The sequence below is a fragment of the Manacus candei genome, unplaced genomic scaffold, assembly GCF_025592945.1.
Source record: "Manacus candei isolate 608988 ecotype Guabito, Panama unplaced genomic scaffold, ASM2559294v1 h1tg000033l, whole genome shotgun sequence".
Lineage (NCBI taxonomy): Eukaryota > Metazoa > Chordata > Aves > Passeriformes > Pipridae > Manacus > Manacus candei.
Window position 1 is genome coordinate 5,049,254 of NW_026138081.1, and position 15,749 is coordinate 5,065,002.

General features: G+C 40.6%; 1 protein-coding gene across 1 annotated transcript; it reads right to left on the minus strand.

The window, feature by feature from the left end:
* Positions 1–8,623: 8,623 nt before the first annotated feature.
* Positions 8,624–15,737, minus strand: ERH (ERH mRNA splicing and mitosis factor). Its single transcript, XM_051791487.1, has 4 exons — positions 15,589–15,737; positions 12,493–12,580; positions 11,242–11,362; positions 8,624–9,119 (listed from the first exon to the last, which is right to left on the minus strand). The coding sequence occupies exons 1-4, from the start codon at positions 15,589–15,591 to the stop codon at positions 9,017–9,019; spliced, it is 315 nt and encodes a 104-aa protein (XP_051647447.1). The 5' UTR covers positions 15,592–15,737; the 3' UTR covers positions 8,624–9,016.
* Between the last annotated feature and the right edge of the window lie 12 nt (positions 15,738–15,749).

Below are 15,749 nucleotides of genomic sequence, written 5' to 3' on the forward strand. Positions count from 1 at the left end.
CCCAAAACACCAAACTCTTGGAAACAATGAGGAAAATATGTACAAAATACATGGAGAAAAACCCCTACATATTGCAACTCCTTATCTACCTTAGGTCTGCATAGACACTTTCATCTTCCCTACAAAGCATCTGTGGAAGACGTTTGTTAAGTAAAAAGAAATACAACACAAACCCCCAGTATCAGAGTGCTTATGTGCATCTGATCACATACAAGTGCTACATAGCCCATTCACCTGGTTCTGTCAGTGACACACACCAAGTATCTAAGGAAAAATGTGAGAACAGGGCAATTGTGTGGTGCTGTTCTCCCAAAACACACTCAGAGCCCTCAGTAACCTCTGATGCATTGACACCCTCATCCTTGGATTTAACAGCCATGATGGATTTCTTTTTATAAGGCTTATCCAAGTAAATAGGAAGAGGGTGTGTATCAATTCTCTGAGGATCCTCTGCATCAACTAATTAGCACTACTTACTTAGGGTGAGTGTCAGTTTTTGATGGAAGGTAGGACGGGAGATATCAGTTGGGTCAGTGCATGTGTGAGGAGGGAAAGGGGGAACTGGACCAAAGTGCTCAGCTGGTATTGGCCTGGGACCTGCATTTTATTCTTACATTACACTACCAAAGGAGAGTCTAGGCTAGTCACATAGGTAGCTTTTTTCAATTTGAATTATGTGCCAAATGCCTTTGAGGCTGGACCTTCATTCTCTCTGCAACTAGATTTAAGTGATGTCTAACTTCTAAAGACAGCATGCCTGGAGGTAGTAATGAATTTTCTACAGGAACAGTTTAAACAGAGAAGTCAGATTTATGGAGCTTAAAATGTTTTATTTGAGGTGTCTTTGGGGGCAGGTGGAGGCTGATAAAAATTCTACTGGCTGCTATTCCCCTACAAGAGGAATCTGAGCCTCTAAGTGAGCTGCCTATGCATCCTGTACCTAGGGAGAATGGGGTCTGAGGAGTGGGACAGACAGTGGAGCCAGCATGTGAGGAGAGAGCTGCTTAGGTTATACAACAAGCTAACAAAATGTTTAGTCCATTAATTATAAGATGGAGGGAGGTACCTATATACCTCCTGGAGCTACAGCTGACCTGATTTGGTGCCGTTCTGCCAAGAAGCAGAGCAATACAGTTTTGTGGTTAATGTAGCTCCTGCTCTGCTTATTTCAGACAGGCTTTGAATTCCCTGGAATATCCAAGGCGAGTGTCCTCATTAAGATCAAATACTTGGTTATTCCCATGTGTTTCTTCCTCAAGCTTTCTAGCTGAAGTTATTTCAATTTGTACAAATAACAAATGCTTTTACTTGGAGATGATACAGGCAAGGAATAGAATGATCAACAAACAATTGTGTTGTAAACACAAAAAACCCCAAATGCAATTTTAGGAGGCATTAAAGGCTTTATCTGATTAAGACTGAGATATCATTACCACAGTATGAAAGACTGGTAATCTTCATTTAGAGCTGCAGGTGCAGTTGTTTCATTGAACTAAGTTCAATCAAAGACAAACTTAGGAAAACCTGCAGAAAACCGTCATGATGAGCAGGAAGCAAACATAAAGTGGATAGAAATTGAAATTAAACTCACCTGACCCAGAATCTAGAAGGATACTAATGAGCTGAGAAGTGTGTTGTAGAAGAGCATTACAAACCAGGCAAGGAAAGCAGCCTTGTTTTGGCACTGGCTAAACTTCTAGAGATTATGAGAATGGAGAAGAAACAATTCTGGATTTGAGAAATGCACTTCTTTGAAGAGAAGACTTGGATGCTGACTCAGCTTGCTACACTCTGGTTAGTGCTTCTACTACATTCCAGTGGAATAGATGAACAAGCTAAGAATCACCTCAGAGAACAAGTTAATGTGCTGAGAGATATTCTCCCTGCCCCCATTTCCTTCCTGCTCAGAACCTGAGAGAAGGCATAACTAAAAATGAAATTTGGAGCAAGATTTATGTCTAGTCCTAGCAGCGCTGACTTTCCTCTTTCCCCTGCAAGTACATTACTGGCTACTGCATTAGGATGCCTTTGTCTCCAATGAGATTTGCAGGGGATTGAGGTGGAGGCACAGGTTGTGATTGTTTTTCTTCTCCATTGCCACACATGGCCCGCTTCTTACTTTCTCCTGGCATTTTGCAATGTCCTTCAGCTTTCCTCAGCAGTACATCACAGATTCCTGAGGCCTTTTCTCTCTTACACTGATTTTTCTTTTTTAATTTATTGAGGGCTGGAAAGAGGGGGGAGTACAGATGCATCTGGGTGGCAAGTCTGATGACCTCTGGGGACTAAACCTCTGTGACAAGGCATTATTCTCAGAGTCCCATATGAACCTTCATTCATACAAAGAGAGTATCAAAACAGAATCAAATCTGACTATTCTGCACCCTGCCTTTTTCACTGGGGAGCAGCTGCACTTTCTGTAGCCTAGTGAATACTATTCTTGTGTCACCTATATCCACTCATGGATACTTGATGGCCTGCCATTTCCAGCATTATTCTAGGTGGCCTGGGGAACACTTCAAGTGCCTGCATGAAACTGGTCAGAGTAGGGACTCAGATTTTCTTTTTTTTCATGATATGGGATGTTTCAATAGTGAGTCCAACAGAATGACAGATAATTTAGGTTGGAACAAAGCTCCAGAAGTCATCTAGTCAAAGCCTACTCAGGGTGGGTCTAACCAGATCAGATTGCTCAGTGCTGTGTCCAGTCAGCTCTTGAACATCTCCAAGGATGGATATTTCCCAGACTCTCAGAGTAAGAGGCTTGTGTTCAGTGTGTGTGAAACCCAATCCCCTAGGTAACTAAGAAGATAATAAATTGAATTTAGGAGCTTGTTTCCTGCACAGTTAATGAAGCAATGCAGAAGCAGGAATGGAAGCACACTAGACGGAAGCACAGGTGCACTAGGGATCTGGGCTGTATAACTGCTGTATTTAGTCAGTGGTAGAGTCCAGAAACACAGCCTCTAAGTATACAGCCAAATTTTTCACTTCTCTGGGCCTTGTTGACTTACCTGACACAAACACAAGGCATGCAGAAACTACAGAGTTCCAGAAGCTGTGTCTGTGTCACTGATGGCTGATGCTAAGGCAACAGTCCATAGTAACAGTCTTAGTTGGGAGGACTGTGGAGACACTGCAAGAGGTACAGCAGCAGATCAACTAGGGTGTGTACAGAATTGCTAACAAAACCCTTGCTAATGCTCCACCAGGAATGGCATATGCAGCATACAAGTTTTACTTGCATGTCATTGCAAACTCAGCATAAATAATTGAAATAAAACCTATGAATTGGACCTGTGCCCAAACTTCATCCAGATAAACTGTTCCTACAGAGATAATTCAGATTACAGAAAACTAATTGCTAGAATCCAATGTTTTTCTGTAACAAATCCAGACAGGTCTTACCTTACCTTTAATCCCTTTCAGACACAGTGAGGAAGAAGCATTTATTAATAGGTGAGAATAGAGAGCTGCCTTGCTCTACGCAAACCCAAACACCTCCATTCAGTGAATTTCAGTGGCAGATTAATTCCCTTGCTATTGCCATGAATGGTACATTATATTTGACCAACACTAAGTAACATTATAGCAGACAATACGTTCAGTGTAGAAAACTTGAGAGAATTGACTAATATGACAGGTGTAAAAAAATTTTCTATTTCAACAGATTTACTCTTGCAGTTTATATATAGCTAGTACAAGTTATTTATCATTTTACCTTGAGGCAAATGCTGAAGTCAACACTTCTGGACTTCAGAGGCAAGTGGGTACCTAAGGCAAGTTGCTCAGATGCTCAGTGAGCCTGAGAAAGATGCTGAGAATCTCCAGCCTCCTCCATAGCCTGTCTCATCCTGGAGAATTGTTAAATTATGCTACCTGATCCCCCAAATACTCCCCGCCCCCCCAACTTATGATAGTGGTAAAGCAATTTGTTTCAGTGCTCACCAGGGTCTAGAAGACACTTAACAGCTTCATAGCAGTCAAAAGCAGGAGCTTGAAATTACTCTGTACTTGTAACCCAGCTACCCTCGATTTTACTGTTTATTACCATTCTTGATGGATTGTTTGAGTTTTCAATGTAGCTGAGTTTTAGTACAATCAGGCCCTTACTCAGTGGGGATTGCAAATGTATGTAACTGTTTATATACTCTAAAGCAAAGCAGCTGGAGCAGCGCATCACAAACTAGTACAAATTGCTTGGCATACTGTAATGGGATTACAACCAGCAAATTTGCAACTTTCTTATGCTTTTCTAATGCAAGTGAAAAATCTAGTGGTTCTTTCAACCTAAAAAATACTGTGGGTAGTCAAGTCTCCTTTTGCTGTAACAGGTTTATTAGTTACTAACAAAGATGAGAAGGTGGTCTTGCTACTACTTAGCTTTTCTCCCCTGTACATGACAACAGTGTTAAACACAAGAGCCAACTGATCTAACAATGGAGATGCTGCTACTTTGCCGCTCTGCTCATGATGCATCGTGACGGATGTCAAGATTTTAGTCTATTTTAAAAGAACACAATCATAGAAATAGCAGTTGTCCTAGTTAGAACAGCTGGGACCAGTTCATCACTGTATGGGTGTAACCCAAAACTGTGTATTCTATAGCCTTCCATGCCATTTCCCAGAAACTGTTATCAATAGAGCATTTACACCCTCTGCCCAGAGCAGCCTGACTCCTCAGGCTATAAACTGGGTGTTAAGAGGCCTGTGAGATAGGAGGGTACCTCCTGTCCTCACACCCATTGTGGAACTCCCCACTCTGAAGGAGGTACTGGGCATTCCTGCCTGAACTGGAGGATATATAATCTTGGAGTCTTGGGACTTTTTTAATCACTCGTGGGACCCAGAGGAAGACTGCAGACCACCACTCTCAACCAGACTGCAACTACCACTCTTGACCAGACTGCAACAGCACTCTCACCAGCAGGTTTTTCCCTCTCCTTTTACTTTGGACTCAGGGGGCCCAACGAACACTACTCTGTTCATGCCCCAGGGTGCTGGGTTATACATTTGGGTTTTGTGGGTTAAAACCAATTGTTTGTCTGTATAATCGTATTTATTGTATTATTTTATTAAACTGTTATTCTGATTTATAATCTCTCCTTTGAGTTGAGTTCATTTCCCCTGCTGGTTTACCTTTAAACCAGCACAGCAGTAGACAAGTATTTTAACTACCTAGCTTATTTCACCATCAAAGCAGGAATACAAACTCACTTTTGCTTTTCACAATTCCCCTTCAGCATACTGACTACAGAGGCTGCAGAAAGGGATTCCTGTAAGACAGAGATCCTGTTATTATTGCGTTGTCAAACAGAATTCAGATTCTAATCTTAGGGAGGTTACTCCCTGATCCAGTGCATTACTGACTGGCAGAAGCATGCAGTGGTAGATAAACTGGTCCCTGATATATATCCACCAATTTATCTACCATGCTTGCTTGTTCTCAAAATCTCAAGTTGTTTTTTGGTTTTTAAGTGACCAGCTACTCTGCTTGTCAGTGCTGATTGGCAGTCCTGTTCTCCCCTTCCTCACAAACACCCAGTGTCTCTTTTGTACATAGTATGAAGTACCATTATGCCTTTCAACAGCAGGGAACTGCTAGATCAGCTCAGCCATTACACAGTACTTCACCCTACTTAGTGAACAGCCATGCCAAGAAATTAGAAATGGTCCAGTCATGCATCAACTTGAAATCCATAACAGGCAATCCAGAGACTGTGGAAGGACCTCCCTATTCCATGATAAGCAAAGAAGCAGCATGGTTCCTGGCTCCACCAGACAAGTAGAAGTCAGGCAAGCACCTCTGCACTCCTGGCAAATGGATGAGGGCTCATACATCTCCTTGGCCTGAGGCTAGGCTTGCTTAATGAACTTGCTTTTAATATTATTTCCACACTTAGAAATACTAGGTCTCTGGATTCCATTCTTTATCCCTGTTTTACAGTACCATACCACTCTCCTACAGAAACAGCCAATATAATTTCCTTTATCATTTACTCCCACACTGTAGCAGGCATGACCAGCACTGCTACTTGTGCCTATCCTTACGCAAGAAACACCAGACGATTTGCTGCAGGCAAAGCACCCATGGGATGGCAGATTCTTTTCTGACATACTTTCTGTAATCATGCCATTTTTTATGGCTTTACTTGTAAAATGCTGCTGCTGAGCCTCACTTTTAAAGCAGCTGAACTTGGGAAAATGATCAATATCAAATATCAAAGTGCTGTCTGATGCCTCTAAGGAGAGGTGAAACTGCAAAAAGTAGTAAATGCCCTCCTGTCATCCTTTACTCAGTAGGAGCCAAGAAGCAAACTGGAGAGTCATTTTTCACCTGGCCTGCCAGAGCAGACTACCTTACTAGAGTGCCAGCCTACTGGCATGTAATAAGTTTCCAAGGGTTCATAAGCCTTTTCACTGTATTTCTGAAGGCAGTGATTAGTTGGAGACAACTTTCCAGATTCTTCTTTCTAGCTAGTTGCACATCAGGTTGATGCTGCAGCATTTTTTTCTTCCTTTCATTGTATTTGGTCAGCTGCTCAGTTAAGCCACAAATCCCATTGTTTCATGAATAGTTTATCAAGTAAAGCCCAACTCTAAAGGACTGTGGAGAACATCAGCTGAAGAACTATGTACTACAGAGTTTTAACTAGTAGCTTATTTCAGAAAAGAATAAAAGCCTTGTAGCTGGGTGACAAGGGGGAAAAGAGGTGATGCCCAAGTGCCTTGTCTTAAAGTAGCCTACAGACTGTACTTTTTTATCGGCAGAAGGCCAAGTCTGACTCCAGAGGTATAAAAGGAACATTTACTTGCATTTTCCAATTCTGTGAAAACTTCAGTTTCACAGAGATGACCACAGAACTTTGTCTGCTAAAAAAACTGAAGTGAATTAACCTTGAAGTTAAAGCTTGCTTACCACCTTCTACTTTTCAAAAAACTAAAAAACATACCTTCACAAAGTCCCTTTCAAAAAGCTTATTACCACTTGCTTTGAAGTTCCTTCTTCCTATTTTCTGCTCTAACACAAGAAATTCATATTTTATACTTGTTTACTGGTCTTAGTTAGCAGTTACTATACTAGAGCCAAAATCAAGGAAGATATTTTTTTAATCAGATCGAATTTAGGATACCTCTGAAGGAAGAGCTATGTTATGTTCCAATTCCTGATTACTAGGGATTCAGCATGCTCCTTGCACATTTCACAATAAGGAAAGAGCCCAAATTGCTGCTTTTCCTTGAACTGAAAACAAGTTCACAAAATGAGGAAAATATTAAATCACTATTTTAAATGTGATAGGTACTGTCAAGGGATGTTTATTTGGCTTAATTTAAAGACTGCAAAATTGCAGTCTTTGCAGTTAAAGACTGCAAAATTTAGCACCTTGAATAATCCAGCATGAGAATACCGGAATTTTACCAAAAAAAAAAAATGAAGTTAACCTCAAACATGCTAGGAAAGACATGTTATTCTACTATGTGCTATCCAGGAGGATAAACTATACAAGCTGTTTAAATAACATTGCTTATATTAAACCAGATTGTTATTAGAGGGGCAATAGTGAATCTTTTAAGTATTACTTACTGTGTCAAGCTGGATTTAAAACTTCCATGCCAAAGTATTTATAGATTTAAGTAACCATCGATGGATTAATATACTTCTGACTTACTAAATTTTGAAAATCACTATTTATTATAAAGGAAGCATGTTTTGATGTTAGCAGATTGAATTTATTCCTGGTCACTATAATTCTAGAGCTAGTAGGTCTAATCTTCAACCTGTATTTGTGTTGACAGAAAAGTTTAACACCCTCTCCTGAGTATCTTTCTAAGAACTTGTGTCTCTTCAATAATTCAATTCCCAGTCTTCAGCAGCTATTACTTACCACTTAAATGAAGCTATTTTCATGAAAGCTTATTATAGACAGTCAATTTGACCTCAGATTCTTTTAAGCCAGTGCATTTGCTGTGAGATCCATCAGAAACTACTGATGTGTATTAGGAAGTGAAGTGCATTGGAGAGAATTGCATTCCTGTGTCAATCCTGGAACTGCTCTTGGTTGAGTATACATGTACAGTCTGTGACTCAAATATGTACCTATAGCAGGTTAACTCTGAACTAACACAAAGGAACAAAGTACCAATCCAGCCTTGCTTTTCTACCTGCTCTAATTTTTGGTCTAATGAGTCCTTCAGTCCAAACCTTTTCCGTACAGCAAAATTACAAAGACGTTAGCGTTCAAGAGAGACAGGGGCAGATACAATTTTTCAGTGTGTGTAAACAGTTAAATCCTTACCCTTTATCAGGGGAAAGTTGTGAGTAGACTAATTCTGTGATGTGATACATTCAGCCTGCTCTTGTCCATCACCTATCCCAGAGCAGACACACTTGAATACAAATGCCTCATATAAAGATCAAGTATCAAGAGTGCAAGAGGGTTGCTGTGTTTCCCAAAGATCCCCAGGGAAGACAGTATCAAGACTAGGCCAGAATTTGAGCTGTTCTGTAATACAGCAAATAACTGTTGGTTCAGTCCACATGACCTTTCAAGCCCTATTCCTCAGATAACAGGGAAAAAAGATTTGTGGTTTTTGGCAAAATCCATAAAATTCAGCACTCAAATTTAACCAAAGGGTAGTTTTATTTCCCATTAGGACCATCTCAAGGATGTAACTGAATGTTGGAAAGCCCACAGAAGGGCACATACAGCAAATGTGGTGAAGTACAATGTGAACAGCCCCAAGGGTTCAAATAAAGTAGGACCATTAGCTAACTGGAGGAAAAAAACCCAAATTAAATCTCCGCAGAAGATGTTGTACTTTCTTCTCCATTTACACTGAAAAAAAAAGACAAATCCAACAAAATCCTTGTATCTCTAACAATACATTCAGTCCTGACTAAAGAGTTTATCAAGATGGCAACAGGATGACTATAATACAAAACGTTCACTACTACACTCTGTACACACCTGTTGTCCAAGCCCTCCCCCAAACCCATGTGATGATGGTGCCCCCATTATTTGCTTGCTTGCTGGGCCTGCCTGCGAAGGAGGACGTAGATCTTCTCCTTTATCCAGTCTTTATTGTACGGTTGGTATGTCTGAGTGTCAGCACGGTAACTGGAAAGAAAAAAAGAATGAATGTTAATCTGCCCCGCAGTACATTTACCGGAAGAACTTCACAAACAATTAAGTGTCCTCAAGTGTACGAAGCAGAAAGTTGTGTACAGATCATAAGTAATATCAGAAGTAGATGGGAATTGCCACTTATCAAATGGATTTATCCCGTTCCCTAAAAAAGTTACGCAGCAGATCAGTCTGACCCTGAAATAAAACTATATGTTCCAAGGATTATCGAGTGACTGGATCACAGTGTGTTCACATTTTAATTCATGAATACAATTACTTATGGGAGACAACTAATGGAGAATCTTAGTACTCTAGAGCTCGGAATGAAGACTAGTTCCACCAGGGAACGATCGAATTTGTCTTAAGGAGCCAAACACTTCTACACTTCTTTATTAAGTTTTTGAGTGTTCAACTTTTGTCTGGAATTTCCTGAAAATTTATAAACCCAAATTTTTCCAGGAGCAAAGGTAGACTCAGAGATGGATGACAAAGGATTCCTGCCAGTTGGCAGTGAGGACAGGCTTGCATCTAACAAGGACACTTCATAAAAAGCAAACTGAAAAAACCCCATGTGTCTTCTTTGCTGCTCAGGAATAGTTGATAAAAGCAGTTTCCTAGCAAGACTAGCAGGGGCCAGAGAATTCAGTTACCCAGGACACTGCCGAATTGAAGCAGAATGAGACTGAAAAATGAAAGCAAATTGCCTGAAATTGCATCTGTGTAGATTCATGCCTTTCTTTCTCCCTCATTCATTAAAGTTTAATATTTTCTTCATGAAGATGGTACTTTCAGTGAATGCTTCAAGAACTACTAAAATCCTGATCAGTCTTTAAATCTTGGTACACATATTTCTGACCAGGTAAGAAAGGTGAGATGGTCATTGGTAAGAACCTTAATAAAAATCTGAAGTTAACTCAATCCAGAACAATTTACAGTTCTTACCTAAGGAAAACACCCTAAGCACACTGTTTCTAAGAAAGCCTTGTTATTTAAACTTCAGCATGACTTGTTCAAGGCCAAAGAGTTTATGCTGATAGAGCAGTAGTTCTCGTGCAGTATAAGAAATGTTAGTTTCAGGAAAACTATCCCCCACCCCCAAATCCACTCACAATGCCACACCACAAGATCAGACAGCAAGTCCTTCAGGAATCTCCATGAACACAGGACATGTCTGATACACCTCGTGCTAAGTATGCCATCTGGTGGAAAACTAAAAGCTGAAGTAGAATTTGGCACGACACTGAGTTTAGGAGCCTAATTAACAAAGGCACAAGACTGTACTAGAAAACAGTTGCTACCTCCTAAAGCAACTGGCGAGCTTTAGTCTGTTAGATAAACTGTGGTTTTCAAAACCTGCATCAGCCCAGCAATATGACACTTGAAAATCAAAGGTGGCAGAATGTCTAGGGTCAAACTAACTCTGCAGAACCTGTAAGCCCATTTTACTTATTCTACTCAAAACTTTAGCAAATGGCATTTGTAATAGGTCATTATCAGTAAGAAATTTTGTACTGTACATCAGAATACAAAGGAAAACAATCCGATGCTCATTTTTTAAAAATAAATTATTATTTTAAACTGGAATTAACTGGCAAAGTCTGTTCACTGTGCAGCTAGACAAGTACTTGCACCAGGATTTCAGCCACAGCAGTACAGCTGCAGGAATGTCTATACCAGAAACTCACGGGCTTAAAAACGTTCTGGAATTTTGAGATTCAAAAGCCTAATACTGTGTCTTTTGTTACTTGAATATGAGATTTGTATCCTTATTCCTACGGAATTTCTGCAAAGTTGATACCACTGTCATACCAAACCATTACCTTGAAATTTATGGTATGGAAAGTACTCAACCTAACACTAAGTTTTGTTGGATTTCAGTATCTGAAATGCTGTAAGCTTCAATGTGACTAAAATCCAACTGGAATTGTCATTTTCTAAGCCTTCCTTAGAGATTTCAATGCATATAATTGGAGCAGGCAGCATGTTATGGCAGCTACAATACTGTTGCACTACAGTTATTGCAAAAAACACTCAAATAAAACACGTAAGAGTTTAGAGGGAAGACTTGTGACTTCCCCGAGTCAGTGAAATGGATTCATACAACTGAACTTACACAAGACAGCTGAGGTCTGCCAAGTCATCAATGAAGTCAAACAATTGGCTGATATCGTATGTAATGGATGGACTGTTGGGATTCATTCTCTTCAGATGCTCTTCATACATTTTACAGACTCCTACAGAGAGACAAGTTTAACAATGCAATGTTAAAAACTGTATTTGCTGAAACTTCTTCAGCTATTGATCCACAAATATAAGGAAAGTTTAGAGATGAATACCATAAAAACAGAGAGACAGTCAAGATTTTGCAGAGTTGAAATTCTTTTGTTCTAGCTATTTGCATTGAAACATAATACTATAAAATCAGGTAAGATGCATGGAAAAAAGAGTTTTCGTCATGTAGAGGAGAAAGTTTTAGCTCTAGCAAATATATACCTTTCCATGCAGTAAGCTCCAATGGAAACCTAGAACTCCTAATAATTTTAAGACGGCAATTACAACATATATTTCTACTGTACAAAACACCTGAGAAATAGAAGAACTCATAAGAATGATCATTATTCATCACAGAGTCAAACAGGGCTACTGAGGTAAGACTGACAGCACAAACCTAAATAGTTTAATTAATTTAAATCAGTTTTATTTATTTAAGCTAGCCCACAAATAGTTCAGATACATTTGAGAAGAATGTAATATTAAAGTGAGCATAGAGGCTTTACACAGTCTTTATTATGCTTTTGTTTGCCTCGCAAAACTTCCTGGAACATTAATGTTAAGTGAACTACAGCTCTAGTATGTCAATCTTCTTTCCAAGCTCATTAGGTGACTCAAAGTCTCACAGGATCTTTACTCTGGCACATACACTGAAAGGCTGTAAGTTATGTATCAACTGCACACAATCTTTTATTTAATATATTATATCCAGTAGTAATCTTTCCTTTACAGTGCTACCACAAAGATTAGTGAGAATTAGGTGCTGATCCTGCAATAAAATGAACTGAAGCAAGTCTGCTGCATGGCCTTGCCAAGAATATGGCATACTCTCCCAAACTGAATGTGACTTCATCTAGTTAAATCAAAAACAAATATGTAAGATTAAAAGAAAGTTTTAGGAACAAATAACAACTAGTTGCTCATTTGCTAGAACATTAGCAAACTAAAAGCATGAGACACTTTTTCAAATTTTTTTTTGTGAATTACCTTTGCAAAACATGAAGAGCAATTTATTTTCTTACTGAGTAAGTTTGACAGTATGTCAAAAATGGTAGTTAAAAACTAGTGTTTAAAACCCCTTGTCTTCACCCACCTTCCATGCACTCATTCACCGATTCATAATCAGCATATGTTCTGCCTTCTGGCCTCTTGGTAGGCTGGACAAGTAGAATTGTGTGAGACTGGAAAACAAAACAAACATCAAGAAAACAGGTTACTTGCACAATTTGAATGATTTGTGTTTGATTCAAGTAATTTATCTGAAGGAAGCACCAAAAAGCAGCATAATATTAAAATAGTGAACTAGCAATCAAGGACACATTTTCCAAATAGCATTTACTATTCATATAAGCTGTGTTAACTTTTGTTTCCAATCAGTCCTATCAATCCTTATAGAATTTTAAAATGTGTAAAATCACCAGTAAAGCAGCTACTGTGTTGAAAAAAGATACCACAGAAATAGTAGTTTCTATCTAGACACAAAAGCAAAGCAATAGTCAACGTATAAAAGCTACGGCATTAGTGCATTTACTTATTTTATTCCAAATGCAAGCTATTAGTAAGATTTCAAATGCCCCAATTAAAGTGCAAGGAGGGGATTCAACTAAATCACATTGTCAATCTCACCTTTAAGATTTTAACAGCAATAGCTATTTTGAGTTATTCATTTAATTTCAAGGGAACACAAATTATATAACAAATCTGCACTTAGTATCCAAGATTATTTCCTGCAAAACAGATGTACTGGGTTTTCACACTTCAATGAGTTTACTGAAACAGTAATTATGGCACAGAAAACTGTTGTAAATGTTGGAGTATATAAGCTTGTTCTTCTGCAGGGAAGACTTAAATGATTGTACACTCTGTGGCTTCCATTATTTCCATAACATTTTTCACTTTGTTACTGCAAGTAATTTGAGCAAAGAGTGAGCAAGAATTTTTCAAGTGTACACAATCTGTGATCTAATTAAAAAGGTGCATAGCACAGAAAGTTCGCAAGCATGCTGCAAAAATGGCCATTTCCAGTGCTGCTAATTGGATCCAACATTTTCAGTGCTAATATAAGAGGTGAGCACACAACTAAGAGGAAACTGCAGAGTAAGACGTATTATTTGGCTTAAATTAATCAGCTGCTGACAGAAAAATCCTGAACCATACTTTGGGCATCAGTGAAGACACCAGTTCAGTGTTTATCGCATGCCATGACAGAAAATAGAAATGGCAAATATTAGGATTTACAAGAAATATATAAGAAGAAAACGGGACAAATTCTTGTCCCATGACTGACAGTGTTCTCATGCTTGGAATAAACAGTTTTCAGTTCTTTAAATTCTGTCTCAAATAACACAGCAGTTGCAGAGTCCGAGAAGTCCAGGAAAAAGTTACACGGAGTAAAAGAAGCAGCAAGACTTCTCCCAGTCAGAAGCGGCAGAAGAGGGGAATTGAGAGCTACACACTGTAACAACAAGAATCATACAAAGGAGACTAGATCATTTAAGTCCACTCTCACGTATGCCAGAGGACTGGATTTGACAGGAATTCCCCAAGGGGGCCGGTATTTGGCTGTTCCTAGTGCACTGCACTTGAACAGGCTTGTCTTGCCAGGGAGTCCAAGCAATTTTTGCAGCACTATCATTTTAATTAGCTGGTCACTGAGGAACATTAAATTAATCATATATTTTGAAATTATCCAAATCTTTAGATTGAAAAAAATTTAAAAATCAGTGAGCCAGACATTTAAGCCAGTTCTTTCAGAACTTCACAGTAGAAATTATTTGGGCTTCTGACTTTAAGCTGTTTATCACTTCAGACACTATACAATATCCATATCAGATAGTGGCCTGGAAAATAGTAAAATTAATGCCATTGGGACCATCTGTATTGTAGAATTAATGCTTTTCAAACATTTTTTGGGGGATCTTCATGTTACCTTAAGGGGAAAAAAAAAGAAATTGTTTGATTTGATAAAATTGCTGGTCTGGCCCTACCACGTAGGCACAAAAAATGACAAGTTCAGAAGCCTGCTGGAAGTTTCCTCTGACTATTATTACCTGCCCCACTTGCCTAGGTGACACAAAACCAAAACAAGGGAAGATCCATAAACCTTTTTGCATTAGCACCAGGTTATCTGAAAAAGCCCAATATGGACCCTTCCCTGCATTTTCTTTAAAAGCATAGGTGGACTGGCTGTTAAGAAGGACACGTAATGAGACACCATACGTTTATATCATACCAATTCTGAACTTGTAGAGAGAACTTTACAAATTGCTCTTGTTACTCAAGGCAGAACCCTGTAAAATTGGTTAAGACATGGCCGACAGCCAAACCAGAAGGACTTAAAAGCTAGGCAGCATGTGTGCAAAGAGGCTTCCACCAATTGTAGTCTATTAGACAATAAAGAAAAAAAAAAGGCTCCAAAACAATAAAAAAGGAAGATAAACACGGATTGCAAGGGTAAGATGTGCAGTGATACAACTAGCAGTAGCACACTGCAAACACCTAAATGCCTTTTAGTTCCCTCTTCTAGGCAGAAAAAGTGGTCTAAGGGTCACCCTTCACTCTGGACAACACAGACAGAGCTTGTAGCTGCTCATCCTGGCCGAAGCCAAGTGCTTCGATCAAGTGCCAGGCAGATATGGAGCTTCGCTGCAGACCCAGAAGGAGTTTCTTCCCGCCGTGAGGCAACAACTTGCTGCAGCGTATCCTAATTCATTAGGTGAAGGCAACAAACCACGACGAGGGAGGCCTTCGAACTTCAGCGTGCCATTCCGACAGCCCACCAACGCACGCTCCCGCCTTTCCCTTCTCCGACCGGAGGGAAGGAGCAGGGACAGCAGCATGGAAAGCGCCAATCAGCCATTTAAGGCAGACTCGCTCGACGAGCGAGACTCGAGGGAAAGAGACGCGCTTCCAGCGGCGCCCTGAGAAAGGGGCCTGAGCTGCCGGGGGGAGGCGGGAGCCCCCGGTCCGCCCCTCCACGAGTGCCTCTGCCGCCTTTGTGCCCCCGCCTCGCCCGGCCCTGCCCCGCCAAAACGTGCTGCCGCCCGCCCGGGCCCGCACCGCCGGCCGCAGCCTTCCCGGCCGCGGCCACCCATAGGAAGGGAAGGGAGGGGAAGGGAAGGGAGGGGAGTACAGCTCATGCGGGCGCGGTGGGTCCCGTCCCGCCCGGCGGGTCCCGTCCTGCTCTCACCATGGCGGCTCCGCTCCCTCAGCACTGCCAGGCAGAAGTGGCGCGCGGCGATCCCCCACAGGCCTCCGCGCCCGCCGGAAGCGCCGTCGCGCCAACGGCCGACACCATAGAGCCGCCCGCGCCAGAGCGCCGCTCGAGCGCGCGCGCGCACGCGCCCACAG